The 20,096-nt window shown below is 39.9% G+C and overlaps 1 protein-coding gene across 2 annotated transcripts; it reads left to right on the top strand.

Moving 5' to 3' along the window:
* The first annotated feature begins 96 nt into the window (after positions 1–96).
* On the top strand, positions 97–8,482 carry Phospho2 (phosphatase, orphan 2). Of its 2 annotated transcripts, none has more exons than XM_070021379.1 (4): positions 97–217; positions 1,282–1,315; positions 4,835–5,020; positions 7,722–8,482. In XM_070021379.1, the coding sequence occupies exon 4, from the start codon at positions 7,748–7,750 to the stop codon at positions 8,471–8,473; it is 726 nt and encodes a 241-aa protein (XP_069877480.1). In that variant the 5' UTR covers positions 97–217; positions 1,282–1,315; positions 4,835–5,020; positions 7,722–7,747; the 3' UTR covers positions 8,474–8,482. The 2 variants fall into 2 exon arrangements, with proteins under 2 accessions (XP_069877480.1, XP_069877471.1); XM_070021370.1 differs by having other exon boundaries at positions 97–336.
* Positions 8,483–20,096: the final 11,614 nt, after the last annotated feature.

Below are 20,096 nucleotides of genomic sequence, written 5' to 3'. Positions count from 1 at the left end.
CCGTCGCCGAGGAACGAAGAACGCGCCTTAGTGGACGGGGGCGTGGAAAAAAGGGGGAGGGGTTGGAGAGCTAGAGTGCGCCTGCGCAGGACGTGGACGCGGGGCGGGTGCTGTGGAGCGGCGTTGGCGGGCTGGCGTGGGAACGAGGCTGGAGGACCTAACCCGCCGAAGCCGCGCGGACATCGGAACGGCTAGGGGCGGCTGACGCCAGGACCGGGTCAGTGAGGAGCTTTCGGCCCCAGCCCAGTCTGCTGCTCCCATCCCGGCCTGAGGCTCGCCTCGCGGGGGTCGCACCCCAGCTAGGTCCCGACGCCCACCTTCGGGTGGACCCTGCAGGTGTGTGAGCAGGAGAGGCCTACCCCCCCCCCCCGTGTGTGCGGCCCACTGATGTCCACGCGGGAGAAAGGTGGCGCCTTAACTGTAGGAAAGCATGGGCGAACTCATTTTTGGATTCTTTTTGATAACCAGGATTAAATGAGTCTGAGGGTTTTTGTTTTTGGCAGCCCTGGGTCTTGAACTCAGGGCCTGGGCACTGTCCCTGAGCTTTTTCTTAAGGCTAGCACTCTACCATTTGAACCACAGCGCCACTTCTGGGTTTTTTTTCTGTTAATGTGGTACTGAGGAATCGAACCCAGGGCTCCATGTGCGGTAGGCAAGCACTCTACCACGAAGCCACATTCCCAGCCCTTAAGAAAAAAAAAAAAAACAATATTAAAGCTTGAATGTTGTCCTCAAAACATTCTAGTTAGGACTTTTACGATATTTTAAACTGCTTGGTCAATATATGATAATGAATTGTATGTGTTTTGGGAGTCTGTCAGGTCATTAATGACACAGATCTGTTAAGAGTAGTTATAGCACTTGATTTCAAAAGTCTTTTTGTATATGTGTCCTGGAGCTTGAACTCAGGACCTGGTGTGTGTGTTTGAGGGGAGGGGGTTACTGAGACTTGAACTCAAGGCCTGGATGCAGCCCCTGTGCTATTTTGCTCAAAAGTTTATGCTCTACCACTTGAGCCACAGCTCTCCTCTGGCCTTTTGGTAGTTTTCTGCACATGTTGACACAGAACAGTGATCCTCAGATCTCATTCTCCTGAATATGGCTATAGGCATGTTATAGATCCAAATATTTTTAAACACATTATTATACAGCTGTTTTCATTATTACTTGGCTCTGAGGACACATAATTAGGTACCACGTTGAAGTAACTCAAAATGAAAGCAAGTAAGAAGATTTTGAATAACAGAAGTTCTAACATATAGTTGTGCTATTTTTCTTTAGGTTTTCTATCAGATGTTCCACTGTAATAATGCTGGTAAGTACAGAAGGGTTTAAAAATACCCATAGACAAAACTTTATAACATTGCTGGCTCATTGGAAGTAGCTTAAAACATGCCAAGTGCTGGGAGGAGTACAAGATTTGATTGTGTTTGTAGGCTGACAACAGTTTGTCATGATTTTATACAAACTTAAAGATTCTAGGTCATAAATTATAGCAGTGTCTAGAATACTAGCAATTTTGCTTCAGTTCCCTCAAGATGATACAAAATAAGGCATAAGTCATTGGACATGGAGTGTGTTGCATTACAGAACAGGAACCCTGAGCTGAGAGAACCTGAATATTATAATGGACAGCAAGCATGCCTTTCAAGGCTGTTCCCTATACTTGAATCAATAGTCTTGAGTAATTGGTAGTGAGTACATTGCTTGTTACTGATGCAGAGCTTCATAGAGAATAGTTTCCCTACAAAAATTTTTTTTTTTTTTTTTTTTTGTCGGTCATGGGGCTTGAACTCTGGGCCTGGACGCTGTCCCTTAGCTCTTCAGCTCAAGGCAAGCGCTCTACCACTTGAGCTACAGCGCCACTTCCGGTTTTCTAGTGGTTTTTATTGGAGATAGGAGTCTCACGGTCTTTCCTGCCCGGGCTGGCTTTGAACCGCAATCCTCAGATCTCAGCCTCCTGAGTAGCTAGGATTACAGGCGTGAGCCACCAGCGCCCGGCTTCCCTACAAAAAATTTTAACTAAAATATTTACAAAAAGTACTGAATATCCGTAAGACTTGATATCAACTTGCCAACTTGATAGACATCATTTGACTACAGATCCTGCATCATAATACATAGATCTCTACAGACTAGTTAATCTAGAGTTTTTGTTCTTTGCCTCCCAGTCCTACTTTCTGTTGTAAATTTAAAAGGTAGCACTTTCATCCAGATCTAGAACAATTTTAAGTTATTCTATTGGCTTTTTTTCCTTGTTTTACCAAAATTACTAGAAAAAGTACAAACTACAATTGAACCAGTCTTTAAGACCCTACTACTACACATAAAAATTCTGTGTGTGTGTGTGTGTGTGTGCGTGCGTGTGCACAAGTATGCGCTTATATGGGATTTGAACCCATGGACTCAAGCTCTTTTAACTTTTATGCTCAAGGTTGATGCTCTACACACACCCACTTTGCTATTTTTGCTGATTAAATGGAGATGAGTCTCTTGGGCTCTTAGCTGGTTATATATATATATATATATATATATACACACATATACATATACATATATATATATGCACACCCACAATTATACTGTAAATGCTATTTTGTTACTTCTTTCTATTAACTGAACTGAATGTCTTAGCTTTTATTGGCTGAGTAAATACTCTTATTTTGTGTGTGTATGCTCATATTAAGACTTGAACTTAGGGCCTCATGGTTTTCCTTCAACTTTTTTTTTTTGCTCAGGGCCTAGGCACTGTCCCCGAGCTTTTGCACTCAAGGCTAGAACTCTGCCACTTTGAGTAACAGGACCATTTCCAGTTTTCTGGTGGTTAATTGCAGAAAAGAGGCTTAGTACATGCCGGGCGCTGGTGGCACACACCTGTAATCCTAGCTACTCAGGAGGCTGAGATCTGAGGATCTCAGTTCAAAGCCAGCCCAAGCAGGAAGGTCTGTGAGATTCTTACCTCCAATAAACCACTCAGAAAACTGGAAGTGGTGCTGTTGCTCAAGTGGTAGAGTGCTTGCTTTGAGCTGAAGAGCTCAGGGACAGTGCCCAAGCCCAGAGTTCAAGCCCCATAATCAACAACAACAAAAAAGTCTTAGGGCTTTACTGCCCAGACTTGCTTCAAACGTGATCCTCAGATCTCAGCCTCCTGAGTAGCTAGGATTACAGGTGGCACCTGGTTCCTTCAAGTTTCTTGCTTTGTTTTCTTGCTCTTTGCTGACACAATACCACTTGAACCTCAACTGCTGTCTGGCATTTTGCTGATTAGTTGGGGATGCCTTCAAAGTATAGTTCTCTTGAACTCAGTCTTCTGAATAGCTAAGCTTATACTCAGCTAAATAGTTGGCTATTGAACACATACTGTAATCAATCTCCAATACTCGAATGTTTTTAGTTTTCATAATTGTGAGAAGTAAATAGTCTGCTCTTACATTATGGAAACATCACAGATACCAGATAGACATTGTGTATAGTTTTGGAGAGAACAATTAATAGCTCTTTTTGTCATTTTGACATCAGGTTTCAAAATGCATTCACATTCCTTTTTGGAGAATTTTATTTTAAGTATATCACTAAAATCTTCGAATGTTTTGTTTTGTATTGAGACAGTCTCATTTTGCAGCTCAGATTAGCCTCAAAACTAGTCAACCTCTTGGCTCAGCCTCCTGAGTGCTAGGATTATAGGCAAACTCCACCCCACCTTACTTGAATATTTACTGAAAATATAGTGCAGTATTTCCCTGTTAACAAGTTAAAAATAACAACGCGAACTAAACATAGGACTACCCTCTAATCCTGCAATACCATTCTTGGTCATCTACCCAAGTCCAGATCTTTACTTGCCCATTAGAAAATAGTATGTCATTCGCAGGGAAATGATTGGCCCTAGAACAAATTTATGTTAAGTGAATTAAGGTTCAGAGAGAGAAACAGTGCATGTTTTCTCATCTGTGGAAGCTAGATCTAAAGTACAAACACATATCCAGAGCTCTATGCATATAAACCCAAACTGATAAAGGACTGTACCCCTAAGGGACAAGTCCAAAGGTGTAGCTCCTCTAAACAACTAATGAACTGTTTACCAAAATGAATACCAGTAAATGGAAACATGTTTTGAGAGGAGAGGAAAGGGTAGCACAAGAATGGAGGAAGGATGAGTAAATACAGTCATTGTATTCAGTTGACATTATGTAAAAACTGAACTGTATAACTTGAGGGTAGAGATAGGAGGGGGAAAATCAGGGAGAATGATCAAGAAGCATTGTACTCATAACCTGACTTATGGAATTGTAACCCCTTTGTCCAACTATGCACAATAATTAAAAAGAGAAAGAAGGGAAAAAAAGTCGGCACTGGTGGCTCACACCTGTAATTCTAGTTGCTTAAAAGGCTAAGAGCTGAGGATCGCAGTTTGAAACTAGCCCAGGCAGAAAAGTCCATGGGATGCTTATCTCTAATAAACTACTTAGAAAAAGCCAGAAGTGACACTCTGGCTCAAGTGGTAGAGTGTTAACCTTGAGCAAAAGAGGCTCAAGGTTGGTGCCCAGTCCTTGAATTCAAGCCCTGGGACTGGCACAGGAAAAAAAAAAAGAAAAATGTAATTATAGGAGCAACCTCAAACCTTGAACCTGGAAATCTCAGTCAGCTTAGCTGTTATGATTTTATCCATTGAATTAAAAGCTTATTTTCATATAACATTCCCTGTTTTATATTTCTGGTTAATTGTACTATCAAAATTTTGTTTCTCCTATTGTGAATAGGTGCTTTTGATATAAGAAAAAAAATCAACATAATTAGAAAACAGTTTTAAACTTTTAAAATACTTTAATTTTAGGAGTTAAGAAGTTTCCATTCTTTTGCTCCAAATCAGAAGACTTTATTCCCTGCATACAGAATTAGAGTGATGTTGTTTAAAAACAACTGACAACTGGCTGGTGTTTAAAACTGAAGATTGTCATGACTGTTTAACCTAAGCTCTATGCTGAAACAAGATTTGTCATATGGGAAATAACTAATTTGGGTAAGTATTATTAGGTACAAAGGGGTTACAATTCCAGAAGTTAGGTTATGAGTTCACTGCTTCTTGATCAGGATCACCCCTTTCTTTGTTCTTCCCTATTCTCCCCCTCCCATCCCCTCCATCAAGTTACATAGTTCATTTTTTACATAATTGGGTAAGTATTTTTAATAAAAGTATATATGAATGGTGAGCAAATGCTAATAGAAAAAGTTACAAAATTAATAAGGAGGCTAACATCCAGAGGTTTAAAGCCAAACCAGACAGAACAGTTTACTAGACTTTTTTTTTGTCAGTCATGGAGTTTGAACTCTGGGCCTGGGCGCTGTCCCTCTTCAACTCAAGGCAAACACTCTACCACTTGAGCCACAGCATCATTTCGGTTTTCTGGTGGTTTATTGGCAATAAGAGTCTTAGGGACTTTCCTGCCTGGGCAGACTTTGAACCGTGATCCTCAGATCTCAGCCTCCTGAGTAGCTAGGATTACAGGCAAGAGTCACTGGCGCCCAGCTTACTAGACTCATCTCCAAAATAACCAGCAAAAAACTATGGCTGGATGTAGCTCATTAGAGCTCCAGCTGAGCAAGTAAGACAGCAAACATAAGGCCTTGAACTTTTGTGCTGAAGGCATCAGTGGCTCACACCTGTAATCTTAGCTACTCAGGAGGCTGAGATCTGAGGTTCGCAGTTCAAAGCCAGCCCGGGCAGGAATGTCTATGAGACTCTTATCTCCAATAAACCACCAGAAAACCGGAAGTGGCACTGATAGAGCACTCTCATTGAGCTGAAACCATCTCCAGTTAACCAGCCAGAAAACAAAACAGGTCTGGAGGTAGGCTCAAGTGGCAGATCACTAGTGATATGCAAGAAAGCCAGCCAAGCCAGTGGAAGACCCTAAAGTCAAGTTCCAATTCTGGCAAAAAAAAAAAAAAAAAAAAAAAGATTACATGCTGTATCAAATCTGTTTAGAATTTTGGTTAGTATATAGAATATTATTACTATAGATGAACTGTTATTTAATATTCATATATAATAAAATTATATGGCTTACTCTTCATATATAATAAAATTGTATGACTCTGCTTGATAATTTAAAGCTAGCAGAAGATTATTATGCAATTTTTATGTCATGTAAAATTTTTTTTTTCATTTTTTTTGGTGCCAATCCTGGGGCTTGAACTCAGGTCCTGGGTGCTATCCCTGAGCTTTATCCTCTCAAGGCTAGTGCTCTACCACTTTTGAGATACAGCTCCACTTTTAGCTATTTTTAAGTTGCTAATTGGAGATAAGACTCACCAAGCCAGGTGCTGGTGGTTCACACCTGCAATTCCAGCTACTCAAGAGTCTGAAATCTGAGGGTCACAGCTGAAAACATCCTGGTCAGGAAAGTCTGTAAGTCTCTTCTCTCCAGTTACCCAGCAGAAAACTAGAAGTGGAGCTGTGGCTCAAAGTGGTAGAGTACTGTCCTTGAGCAAACAAGCTCAGGAAGGACTGGGAATGTGCCATAGTGGCAGAGTGCTTACCTAACTAGTATGCATGAGGCCCTGGGTTCAATTCCTCAGTACCACATTGAATTTAAAAAAAAAAAAACAAAACTCAGGGATATGCTCAGGCTCTTGACTTCAAGCCCCATGACTGACAAACAAAAAAAGAAAGTCTCACTGACTTTCCTGCCTGAGCTGGCTTTAAACTGAAAGCCTCAGATCTCAGTCTCTTAAGTAGCTAAGGATGGCAGGCTTGAGCCACCAGCACCTGTCTGACTTATAAATTTGACTGTAAGAGATTGTTTACTTTCTTACTTTCTTTCTAGATAGGTCTATAGTTTCATTGTAAATACTCTTATTGTGCAAGGCAAGCGCTCTTTTTTTGTTTCTTTTTTTTTTTTGGGGGTCCGGTCGTGGGGCCTGAACTCTGGGCCTGGGCGCTGTCCCTCAGCTCTTCATCTCAAGGCGAGTGCTCTACCACTTGAGCCACAGTGCCACTTCTGGCCTTTTTTTTTCTGCTTATGTGGTGCTGAGGAATCAAACCCAGGGCCTCATGTATGCAAGGCAAGCGCTCTACCACTGAGCCACCTTCCCAGCCCTGTAAATACTCTTATTAATGAATCATCCTTTCAGCAACATGATGATACTACCCCCCCTTCTTTTTAGATATTTTGTTGTTCAATTCACTTAAAATACTCAAATATAAACTTTGCTGCTTTAAAACAAAAGTTTTAGCTTATAATCCCAAACTACTTAGTGATTAGGTTATAGTTCTTTCAATAAGCTAGTATTTACTTCTAGTTTTAGCTAAGTATAAACACAGACTGTTTAGGGAATAATATTTTTTTCAGGGTAACCCAAAGCTATTTCTATGACAATGAAAATTTTGTTGGTATTTGCCTTCAATAATAAAAGCATAGATGACAGTAATGACGCTTGGATTGTACACTGTCTTCTAATAAGTTATCATTTACTTCTAGGTTTAGAAAAGCATAAATACAGAATGTTTAGGGAATAATACCCTTTTTTCAGGGTAATCTAAAGCTATTTTTAGAACAATGAAAATTTTGTTGGTGTTTGACTTCTATAATAAAATCATAGATACTACAATAATGGCACTTGGATTGTACAGTGTCTTTTAATAAGTTAACATTTACTTCTACATTTAGGTAAGTATAAACACAGAATGTTTAGGCAATAATATTTCTTCTTTTTTTCAGGGTAACCCAAAGCTATTTCTGGAACAATGAAAATTTTGTTGGTGTTTGACTTCGATAATACAATCATAGATGACAATAGTGACACTTGGATTGTACAATGTGCTCCAGACCAAAAGCTTCCTATTGAACTACAAGATTCTTATCAAAAAGGATTTTGGACAGAATTTATGGGCAGAGTCTTTAAGTATTTGGGAAATGAAGGTGTAGGAGAAGATGAAATGAAAAGAACAATGCTATCAATGCCTTTCACTCCAGGGGTGGTGGAACTTTTCAACTTCATAAGAGAGAATAAGGATAAATTTGACTGCATCATTATTTCAGATTCAAATTCAGTCTTCATAGATTGGATTTTAGAAGCTGCTGATTTCCATGATGTGTTTGATAATGTGTTTACAAATCCAGCAGCTTTTGATAGCAATGGTCATCTCACTGTGGAAAATTATCATGCCCATTCTTGTGATAGGTGCCCAAAGAATCTTTGCAAAAATGTAGTTTTGGTAGAATTTGTGGATAAACAGTTAAAGCAGGGAGTGAATTATACACAGATTGTTTATGTAGGTGATGGTGGAAATGACCTCTGTCCAGTAACCTTTTTAAAGAAGGATGATATTGCCATGCCACGGAAAGGGTATACTTTACATAAAACTCTTTCCAAAATGTCTCAAAATCTTCAGCCCGTAGAATCTTCTGTTGTAATTTGGTCTTCAGGTGTCGAAATAATTTCTCATTTACAGTCTCTAATAAAGGAGTAATGCCAACAATTGGAATGTGTATTAGTTAAGGTTAGGTTCAGCAACAAAAATTTCATATGTTAGATACTAGTAAAAAAGGGGAGGTGAGGGTGTTTGCTCTCACTTAAAAAGAATTCCAGAAGTAACCCAATTCTGCTAAGGTACTCTACCAACCTTAGCACTTGGCTTCCAACTCATGAACTGAACTTCCTGTTCAAGCTTCAACCCTCACGGCAACATTCTGGTCATCACGGAAGGCAGTGAGTACCATTAGCCAAAATAATGGAAAATAACAGCTTTCACTTTATGGAAATTGGTAAAAAAGAGAACTTAAGCAGGTACAGCTAGTAGTCTATACTAAAGGTAGTGTTGTATGTTACATTTAAAATTTTATTCCTGTAGAGGTCATGTTTACTCTCAGATATTTATTCCAGAAATATACAGTAATTGCAGATCTTACAAATAAGCTCTCAAATATATACGTTTTCTTAAATCAGTATGTTTTAAAGACAGGGATGCAGTATTGTTGTAAGTTTTGTTTTTTTTATCAGTTTCCCTAGTTCATTTTGAAATCAAATAGCAACATTTTAAGTTTATACAATAGTAATGATGATGGTATGTTGTTTTTGTTTTGAGATTGTCTCACCCGATAGCCTAGGCTGGCCTCAAAGTTGTAATTATTCTTCTTCAGCTGCCTGAGTGCTGGGATCACAGATAATGTACCACCACACCCTAGTTCAATATGCTAATTTAATCAGTGTTGAAAACAGAAATACAACACTTTATTGTCATGGGCTATACAGCATATAATTTATGGGAATAGTCAACATTTAGGAGACTTTTTGTTTGTTTTGTTGATCTCGGGGCTTGAACTCTGGCCTGGGTACTGGCCCCCAGCTCTTCAGCTCAAGGCTAGCACTCTACCACTTGAGCCACAGTGCCACTTCTGGTTTTCTGGTCGTTTGTTGGAGGTAAGAGTCTCATAGACTTTCCTGCCTGGGTTGGCTTTGAACCTCAATCCTCAGATCTCAGCTTCCTTAGTAACTAGGACTACAGGCATTAGTGCCTAGCTTAGGAGACTTTGTTATATTAGTGTCAACTGATGTAGAAATTTTTATAAATTAATGCTAATTTAGGGCTAGATATATGGTTCAGACATAGTACTTGTCCAGCAAGCACAAGACCTTGAGTTCAAACCCTAGTACCACCAAATTTTTTTCTGAAAATTGCCAGTTTCTATGCTCATGTTTTAGTCATATTCAGTATGTTCTAATATTAAGATTTTCTTTCCTAAATTATGGAAATCTCCAAAAATAGAAATATTCAGTATAATTTAGTAAAAGGAAAACTGGTATTCTTAATTTTTTTAATTGTGGATCTTTATTTTGCCTTAATAGATTTGATTATGTTGAAACATAATATTTTGAATAAGGACCACATATGATTGCCAATTAGATATAAGAATGATCTGGAAGTAAACAAGACTTTAAAGGGAGGCAGCTCAGCTTTGAATACTCTCTGTCTCTGAAATCTAAGAATTTTAGGGTTCCAAGTGCCTGGTAGAAGTAAGTCTAAGTTTGCTTCTCAAGAGGGAGTAAACGTCCAAGGTATGAGGAACAGATACTGTTCTGTGACCCCCTCAAACTTTTAGGTATGACAGACTGTTCTTTGCTGCCTTTGCAATTTGTATTTTTGTTTTGGGGGGAGAGGAGTGTCAAGGGACAACTAGCCTTGCTTCAAATCAGTAGAATACCATGTAGATGAGAGAATATACCCAGTTATGATATATTACATCAAATTTCCATCTTAATTTCAAAGAATTAAACTGCTGTTCTGAGTACTAAGGATGATCTCTAGTCAGCAGTCAGCAAGAAATAGTCCCTTACTCCAGTGATTGTAAGGAACTAATGTTGCTGACCACCATGTGATTATGGAAATGGATCTTGATACCAACTAATACCACGAATGCAACCTTAGACCATAGAGGAGCTAAATAAGCTGTGCTTGGACTCTGACCCACAGAACCTGAGATAGTAAATGTGTGTTAAGACACTTAATGTGTAGGAAAATTGTTAAGCAGCAGAATAAAGACTAAACCTCCAAATCTGTTAAAAGTTCTGCAAAAGGTCTGGAGGAATAGCTAAAGTAGTGCCAGCCTAGCAAGTACAAAGCCCTGAGTTCAAACTCCAGTCCCACAAAGAAAAGAAAAAAAAAGGTTTACAAGGAAGTAACTATCCCCCCCCCCAAAAAAAACTGAAAACCAGTAGATACCATTTAAAGAGAAATGCAGGACCTACATTATTGGAACTTTCAGAGACAAGCTATATTTCTGAAGATTTTGGCAAAGAAGAAAAAATTGCACTTAAAAAAAGTGTAATCTTAAGAGAGGAACACAAAGGCACTATGCTTCTGTGCCTCTGATCATATAATATTTAAATAAACTCCAGGAAGTGTGAAAAAAGTGCAAGCCAGGATGGTACTCTATGCCTGTTAATTCCAGCACTTGGGAGACTAAGATCACAAGTTTGAGGCCAATCTGGTTATATAACAAAACTCGAAGCTGGTTGCCAGAGGCTCGTGTCTATAATCCTAGTTCCTCACGAAGCTAAGATGTGAAGATCACCATTCAATGCCAGCCCAGGCTGAAAAGACCCTTCAGACTCTTATCTCCAATTAGCTACCAGAAAACTGGATCTAGAGCTCAGGGACAGTGCCCAAGTCCCCTGAGTTCAAGCCCCATGACAAAAAAAAAAAAAAAAAAAAAATCTCAATAAAGCAGAAATACTAGAACTAAAAATTAGGATTTTTTTTTTTTCAGTAACCCAGGCTGATCTTGACCTTGTAGTCCTGCTTCAAGCCTATTGAGTGCTGGAATTGTTGACATATTGACATAACATTGAGTTTGAAATTATAATCTTAATGGGTAGATTATATAGAACAGACATAGCTGAAGTAGTAATTAGTGAATGGATACAAGTCAGAAAATATATCCATAATGATAGAGACAGATAAAACTGAAAATACAAATGTTGGTACATAGAAAATATAGTAAGAAGGGCTAACATAGAAAATTAGTACTTACAGGGGAGGAAAGAGGAAAGAAGATGAGCAATAGTTTGAGTTGTTGATAGAACTTTACAGATTTTTTTCCCTTTTTTTTTTTATTGTAAAGATACTATACAGAGGGTGAACTTTACAGATTAAAGAAGATATCAAACTAGAGATTAGAGAACATTTATCATCCAGGCTTTTGCAAAGCTACTGGGTTCAATCTCTAGCACAAAAATCCAAAATTTTTTCTTTTATCACATATTTACTTATCCCTTTAATATCAGCCTTAAAAAAATAACCCCTATTAACATGAGCATTATTCTTCCTTTCTCCTCCTTTGTCTCCAGTGTATTAAATTGGTGATTCAGGGGCTGATAGAACCCATGTTTTTCAGCTACAGGTAAGCTCTGAAATTGTTTGGTTTATAGTTCCTGGGGTCATTCTGTCTAAGCTTACAAGGTTTTACCCTAAACATGTAGGGCTTAGCAATATCCAACCACAGACTTAATGGGACAGATTTCCCTAACAGATTTCTGGAACTTTCCCACATTGTTCTTTTCTTATACCCTGTGATATATATAGTATAGGCATCAACCAGTGAGAATGGATTCAGACTGAAATACTCATAACAGGGTGTTTGGCCAAATAGCAGTTCCACACTTGTCCTAGTTCTTTGTGGGCGACCTTTTTAACATAGTCATTTCTGCTTCTTCTTTTAAATGTCATTGCCTGTCTTGTTCATTTATCTGTAGGGTCTGTGTTCTGCTCAACTATTTGAAGGATACTAACATTGCCATATTTGTGATAAATATTTCTTGTATTGCAGAGTTTTACTTAAGACTCTTTTCCATCTGAAGTAACTTTTGTCTATGAAATAAACTGGCAACAGATGTAACAAGAAAAAAAGCCACCATACACATTTTATTACATGCCTAAGACACAGGAATATGAGACTCAAGGAGGAGCAAGTTAGCTGAATCTTATTTAGATCTTTGCAAAGGGACAGGTGTTGGCTTCTGGAGAGAAGGAAAGGGGTGCAGGTTATGGGAGGGAAGAATGTGCACAGTAAACAAGGGGAGGTGTCAAAACCCCTAACTTCTTTTTCCTGGGGAAAGACCTTTCCTAGGGTAGCAGGAGAGTGCAGGAAGAAAATTTGGTAAGAAAAGCCTCTGTTTGCATCTGCTGTTGTCTTTATGAGTGTAGATGACTTTTGACAGCTTTTAGAGCTATTCCTGTGCCTGCAGATGTCTGCAGTTTCTCTAAATACACCAAAGAAATATATTTGAGGTGGGACATTTTACTTTCACAGGATTATATTATGTTAATCTTTTCTAAATCTTATGCTTGATTACTTAAGACATAAGCTGGTCTTAGTCTTCACTATAGAATTGATTGTGTATCTTTCTATCTCACTATATTGCATTAAAATTAATGAAACAAATACTTGGTATACACTAAAGAGGTTAAAGAAAATGTAAGATTCTTTAAAATTAGCTGGGCGCTGGTGGCTCACGCTGTAATCCTAGCTACTCAGGAGGCTGAGATCTGAGGATCGCAGTTCAAAGCCAGCCCAAGCAGGAAAGTCCATGAGACTCTCGTCTACAATAAACCACTCAGAAAACTGGAAGTGGTGCTGTGGCTCAAGTGATAGAGTGCTCGCCTTGAGCTGAAGAGCTGAGGGACAGCACCCAGGCCCAGAGTTCAAGCCCCACAACCGACAAAAAATAAAAAAATAGCTGGGCCTCTGTGGCTCACACCTGTAATCCTAGCTACTCAGGAGGCTGAGATCTGATGATTGTGGTTCAAAGCCAGCCCAGACAGGAAAGTCCATGAGACTCTTATCTCCAGTAAACCACTAGAAAAACAAGTGGCACTGTGGCTCAAATGGTAGAGCGCTCACCTTGAGCTGAAGAGCGCAGGGACAGCGCCCAAACCCAGAGTTCAAGCCCCATGACCAAACAAAAAATTAAATAAATAAATAAAATTATAATCTAGAGAACCTTTGTTTCTCCCCCAGAGAAAAGCAAATTCTTCTTTTTTTTTGGGGGGGGGGGAGGGGGGTCCAGTCATGGGGCCTGAACTCTAGGCCTGGGCACTGTCCCTCAGCTCTTCAGCTCAAGGCTAGCGCTCTACCACTTGAGCTACAGCGCCACTTCCAGCTTTTTTCTTATGTGGTGCTGAGGAATTGAACCCAGGGCCTCAGGCATGCAAGGCAAGTGCTCTACCACTGAGCCACCTTCCCAGCCCCAGAAAAGCAAATGCTTTATGGTCGGTTTTCATTGTGCTTAAATATATAATTAGGAAGTAGATGTTATAGTTCAATGTTAGTTGAGACTATTAAAATCACAACAGAATTGAACAAAAAGTAGAATAGGGGAACTTGTTTGCCACATGAGTTTCTCATAGTTGTCAGAAACACAATCCTAAAATGGTCCCCTGGTTGCCATGTTGTGTGAGTCTAGCAACTTGACATATTTAGGTTGTATTTTGCAGCACGGTTGACCTAAAACCAAGATGAGCAGGTCTGACCTAAACATATGGAGCCTTTCGAACCAGAGAATTTTCTTGGCTAATTGCCAAGATATGACTTAGATAGGAACCATCTCATGTGTTGAACACTTTCCTCAGCTGGTGGCTTATTTTGGGAGGTGGTGAAACTTTAGGAGGTTGTCTAGCTGGAAGAAGTAGGTCACAGGGAACATGGCTTTGAAGCGTGTATCTGACCCTCTATCCCTCTCTTGCCTTCTTCTTCTTGTCTGCCAAGAGGTGAACAGCTGCCACCTCCACAGGTTCCTGCTGCCCTGTTCAGTCTCACCTCAGGTCCAAAGTAAGGGAACCACTGTCTGAATGGACTGAAACTTCTGAGACTTTGAGCCCTCATCCTTCTTACCTAAATTGTCTCTGGCAAGTACTCTGTCGCAACAGTACAAAAGAAACAACACAGTTGTATAAAAGAAAGTTGGAGATCAAAGAACAAGAAGGTTTTTGATGTTCCATTGCTAGCTTAACGTTTGAAGGAGAGATACAGTAGGGAATGTGGGCAACTATCAGTGCGGGAACCTTTTATCTGCAAAAGACTATTGGGATATTTAATTTTTCTTATTTGTTTACTGTGTATGTGTGTGCACGTTGTGTGTATGTGTGCACATGCGCTAGTACTAGAGCTTGAACTCAAGGCCCTTCACTCTCCTTAAATGATTTTGCTCAAGGCTGTTGCTCTACCACTTGAGTCACGACTTCACCAGCATTTTGCTAGTTAATTGGGAGATGAGTCAGATTTGTCTGCCTGGGCTGGCTTTGAATACAATTCTCCGATGTCAGCCTTTAGAATAGATAAGATTATTAGGCATGAGCCACCAGCTCCTGGACCATTTACTGATGCGCGAGTGCACGCGCGCGCGCGTGCACACACACACACACACACAAGTGTAGAGATGTCAGTTGTATAAGTACCTGCAAGGAAATGAATTCTGCCAATAACCACATGACCTTAACAGAGGCTCCCAGCCCCATATATGAAAGCCCAGATTGATACCCTGCTGTAAGCCTGATAAGACCCTCGGCAGAGAAGCTAGTCACATCATACCCAGCCTCGTAACCATAGAAACTTTAAGATACTAATTTGTGTTTATTTATTTTTAATTTTATTGTCAAGGCGATTTACAGAGGGGTTACAATTACATAAATAAGGTCGTGAGTATATTTCTTGTCTAACTTGTTACCTCCTCCCTATTTTTTTCTTTTTTCTTTTGCCAGTCCTGATGCTTGAACTCAGGTCCTGCACACTCTCCCTGAGCTGCTTTTGCTCAAGGCTAGCACTCTACCACTTGAGACAGTGCCACTTCTAGCTTTTTCCACTTATGGAGTACTGAGGGCTTGAACCCAGGGGCTTCATGCATGGTAGGCAAGCAGTCTACCACTAAGCCATGTTCCCAGTCCATAAATTTGTGTTTTAAATTACTAAATTTGTGGGAGGTTTTTACATGGCAATGGAAAACTAGTAGAGTATTTAATTCCATTTCTCAAGTAGTAGGTTGCTTAACTTTACACACACATACCTTTTTTACAATTACATTTTGCTAATCTTATAAAACACCACATCATTTTTATTCTTCTAAATATTAATGGGCAACAGTTCAGCCAGACTATATGAACTACATTTGTGTGTGTGTGTGTGTATTTGTGTGTGTGTGTGTGTGTGTGTGTGTGTGTGTGTGTGTGTATGAGAGAGAGACAGAGACAGACAGAGAGAGTTTCTTGGGGTTTACACTCAAGGCTTGGGTATTGTCCCTGAGCTTTTGTGCTCAAGGCTAGTAGCACTCTACCACTTGAGCCATAACTCTACTTCCAGATTTTTGGTGGTTAATTGGAGATGAGTCTCACATAAGAGTCTCATGGGTTTTACTGCCTGGCTGGCTTCAAACCATGATCCTCAGATCTCAGCCTCCTGAATAGCTAGAATTACAGGCATGAGCCACCAGCACTGGGCAAACTACATAATTTTTTGAGGCCCAGAGCAATGAAAATGCAACACCCCTTGCTCAAGAATTCATTAAAGATTCAGGCAGGTGACATACTTGTAATCCCAGCATTTGGGAGGTCTTTATCTGGATGTTGCTAAAGAAGATCTGAACACAGCCTGCCTCGGGGTTTGCCAATCACATAAGGCCCAATCTTTGAAGTATGCCACTGTCAATTTAAAACTGCTGTTTTTGGTTTTGGTTTTGGTCAGTAATGGGGCTGAATTCAGGGTCTGGGCACTGTCCCTCAGCTATTTTGTTGAAGGCTAGCATTATACCACTTTGAGCCACACCTCCACTTCTGGTTTGCTGGTGATTATTTGGAGATAAGAGTCTCATGACTTCTTTACCCAGGCTGGCTTTAAATCTTGGTCCTCAGATTTCAGCTTCCTGAGTAACTGGATTATAGGTGTGAACCACCAGCACCTGGCTGCTCTGCTGTTATTTTGAAATTCTTATTTTGTGTGTGTGTGTGTGTGTGTGTGTGTGTGTGTGTGTGTGTGTGTGTGTGTGTGTGTGTGTGTGTGTGTGTGTGTGTGTGTGTGTGTGTGTGTGTGTGTGTGTGTGTGTTGCATTTCATTTTTAGGTGGAGACTGAAATGTTCTTTTAAAGAGATTTTTAGGTGCTTCTATAGGGCTTTATGGGATAACACATCCTGGGCTGAAAGTTAAATCTGTTCTACTTGGGCCTATCATACAGACTTGATGTCTGCATGGTGATGGTTCATATGGAAACAAAATATTAACATAATGTTTCCTAACAATCTTAGAAACTCCCACTGTTTATATAAAACGTTACTTAGCAAAAAAATAATTTCTCTTTCATATTTAAATGACAGGTTTTTTTCAGTCATATGTATAAACAACTAACAAAAATAATTTACAATTAAACGAAATACTGGTTTCCACATAGAATTTTATAATTAGTACACAAAGGAAACTTTGCTCATTTCTGCTTTCCTACCACTCCACTGTTCATTATATTGTGGATTTTGTTATATACCAAAGCCACACTTTTTTTTTTCATCAGTCATGGGGGTTAAACTCAGGTCCTGGATACTGTCCCTGAGCTTTTTTTGCTCAAATCTAGCATTTTACCACAGCTCTACTTCTAGTTTTCTAGTGGTTAATTGAAAATAAGAGTCTCACAGATTTTCCTACCTGGACTGGCATCGAGCCTTGATCCTCAAATATCCGCCTCCTGAGTAGCTAGGATTACAGGCATGAACCATCAGCACCTGGTAATCACAATTTTTTTTTTTTTTTGGTCGTGGAGCCTGAACTCTGGGCCTGGGTGCCATCCCTCAGCTCTTCAGCTCAAGGCTAGCACTCTACCACTTGAACCATAGCACCACTTGAGGCTTTTTCTGCTTATGTGGTGCTGAAGAATCAAACCCAGGGCCTCATGCATGCAAGGCAAGCGCTCTACCACTGATCCACATTTTTTACAACCAGTTCCAAACTTTTTTTTTTTATCCTTGGTTCCGTAAGAAAGTATATTTTCTTTTGAGACACAGTCTCTCTTTAGCCTAGGCTGGCCTGGAACATGAAATCCTCCTGCCTTCAGCTTTGAGTGCTGGGATTACAGGCCAGGTTCAATATAAAAGTATATTCTTTCAGAGATGTACTGATAACCTGGTTCTTTTTACATTGAAGTCTAGAAAAATATTGTGCAATAAAATAAAAATACTTCATTCACCAAATATCTTTTGGGTACTTACTATATGGAATTAACAAAAAAAACAGTGGAGAGGTAAGGAATATAGAACTATATCTTATGAAGATTGATGACCTACCAAACATTTCAAATTTGATGGAAGAGGTGGGATATACAAATAAGTAATACATAATACTATCTTAGTGGTCATAAATAGAAGTATTTAAGTTGAGTTGAGGTTGTGGTTCAGTCGTAGAGTACTTGCCTAGCATATACTGTGATCTTGGGTTTTATCTAAAGCATCAAAAAAACAAAAACAAGCCAGGCACTAGTGACTCATGCCTGTAATCCTAGCTACACAGGAGGCTGACATCTGAGGATCGTGGTTCAAAGCCAGCCTGGGCAGGAAAGTCTGTGAGACTCTTATTTCCAATTAACCACCAGAAAACTGGAAGTGGTGCTATGGCTCAAGTGGTAGAGCACTTGCCTTGAGCTGAAGAGCCTAGGGACACCACCCAGGCCCAGAGTTCAAGCCCCACAATGGACAAAAACAGAAAACAACTCCCTCCCCCCACCCTCAAAAACCCAAAACATTCAGTGGCTCACACCAGTAATCCTTGCTATTCAGGAAGGCTGAGGTTTAAGAATTGAGGTTTGAAGTCAGCCTGGGCAGGAAAATCTGTCAAATTCTTATCTCTGATAAACCATCAAAAAGTGGGGCTGGGAAGGTAGCTCAGTGGTAGAGTGCTTGCCTTGCATGCATGAAGTCCTGGGTTCGATTCCTCTTCACCACATAAGCAGAAAAAGCCAGAAGTGGCGCTGTGGCTCAAGTGGTAGAGCACTAACCTTGAGCTGAATTGCTGAGGGGCAGCACCCAGGCCCAGAGTTCAGGCCCCATGATCAAAAAAAAAGAAGAAAGGAGGAGGGGGGGAAGGAGGAAGAGGAGAAAGAAGAGGAGGAGGAGGAACAGCAGCAGCAGCTGTGGTTCAAGTGGTAGATCACTAACCTTGAGTGAAAAAGCTAAGGTACAGTGCCCAGGTCTTGAGTTCGGGTTTCAGTGCTGACACATGAGCACACACATGCATTCATACATACATACACATACACACACAAAATCATTGCCTATATGGAATTTACATCCTGTTGGAAGAAATCACATAATAAAATGATAAGCAAAATATTTTGCTGAGGCAAAATTCGTTTTTGTTTTTGTTTTTTTGAGACAGCTTTTTACTCTAGCAGAGGCTGGCCTCAAACTCATGACACTCTTGCCTCAACCTCCCAAGTGCTGGGATTAGACATACTATGTCACATCTTGACTGGAAACAAAAGTTTTAATTAGTCCCTGCAACACTCTGAAATAACTCTGTACAGATAACAATATAGCAAATTTTATTCAAGAACTATTGTGTGTTGTTATGATGTCTTGGCCCTAAATTAGGCAGAATCTATATTTTCTATGCATTAAACTTGGTATATAACAATTATAGCCACAAATATCCAGTCCTATGCTTTGTCCCATCCTCCATTATTCACAACTGTGCCCTTGCATGGCAATATTGTCATTATCATTACTATCAGTTGTAAACGATAGCTATAATTACAATTTTTACAATTAACTAGATTTTAGTTATCCCAGGGCCTTGTACAAGGTCTCTATCACTGGGCTACACCTCTAAACTCAGAGTTCAAAATACTTGATTAGTAAAGCACTAATTCCCACAATGTGGTTGTGATGGGGAATTAAATATATTTCATTGTAATGTCCTGAGTAGTTTTATCTTTGCAATAACCTCATATTGGGTTAAGAAAGTGCGTATATTGCCTGTGTTTTAAAGACCAGAAATCTTAGGCCTGAAGAAGTTTAGTAATTCACTCATTTCATCAGAGATGAAACAGGCCTGAATCTGAACTCTTTGGCTTTCCTTCTGTAATACTTAACTGATGACCAGATATTGATATGTTAAACCTTTCCTTTTTTCCCTCTATTTTGTGTCCAACACAGTCTCTTAACTGTTCAGAGCTGTTGATTAGAATGCAGACTTCTAGGTCTGCACTCCAGAGATTGCAAAGTTCTACATAACCGGCATCCCACATAATTCAATTAAGATGGTCTGATATGTGGAACTAAACTAAAAACCACCCCAAGGAGAACAAACATGCTATCTGTCCAGAACTTGATATAGAGCAATAGAGTCAGTCATCATCACTTGTCTTTGGCAGCGCTTCAAAGGCAGTCAAGGAAGCGAGAAGACTATAATAAAAATGGAAGTGGGACACACACTTCTGATTGGAGGTTCTTGGCAAGGGAAATGGGGAAGCGAGGGGCGGCTATTAGAGGAGACCGGGTTGGATAATGAATTTGGCTTTCTCTGGTGGTTCTCTGGTGGTTCTCTGGTTGTTGGCAGTAGCCGACC

This window comes from Dipodomys merriami, unplaced genomic scaffold (assembly GCF_024711535.1).
Source record: "Dipodomys merriami isolate MVZ:Mamm:240054 unplaced genomic scaffold, mDipMer1.0.p SCAF_1, whole genome shotgun sequence".
NCBI classification, from domain to species: Eukaryota; Metazoa; Chordata; class Mammalia; order Rodentia; family Heteromyidae; genus Dipodomys; species Dipodomys merriami.
The sequence above is the reverse complement of the archived record's forward strand: the minus strand, read 5'-3'. Positions and strand labels throughout refer to the sequence as shown.

Bases quoted from the DNA above. Each gene is read 5' to 3' on its own strand.
- Phospho2 (XM_070021379.1), top strand. From the start codon at position 7,748: ATGAAAATTTTGTTGGTGTTTGACTTCGATAATACAATCATAGATGAC.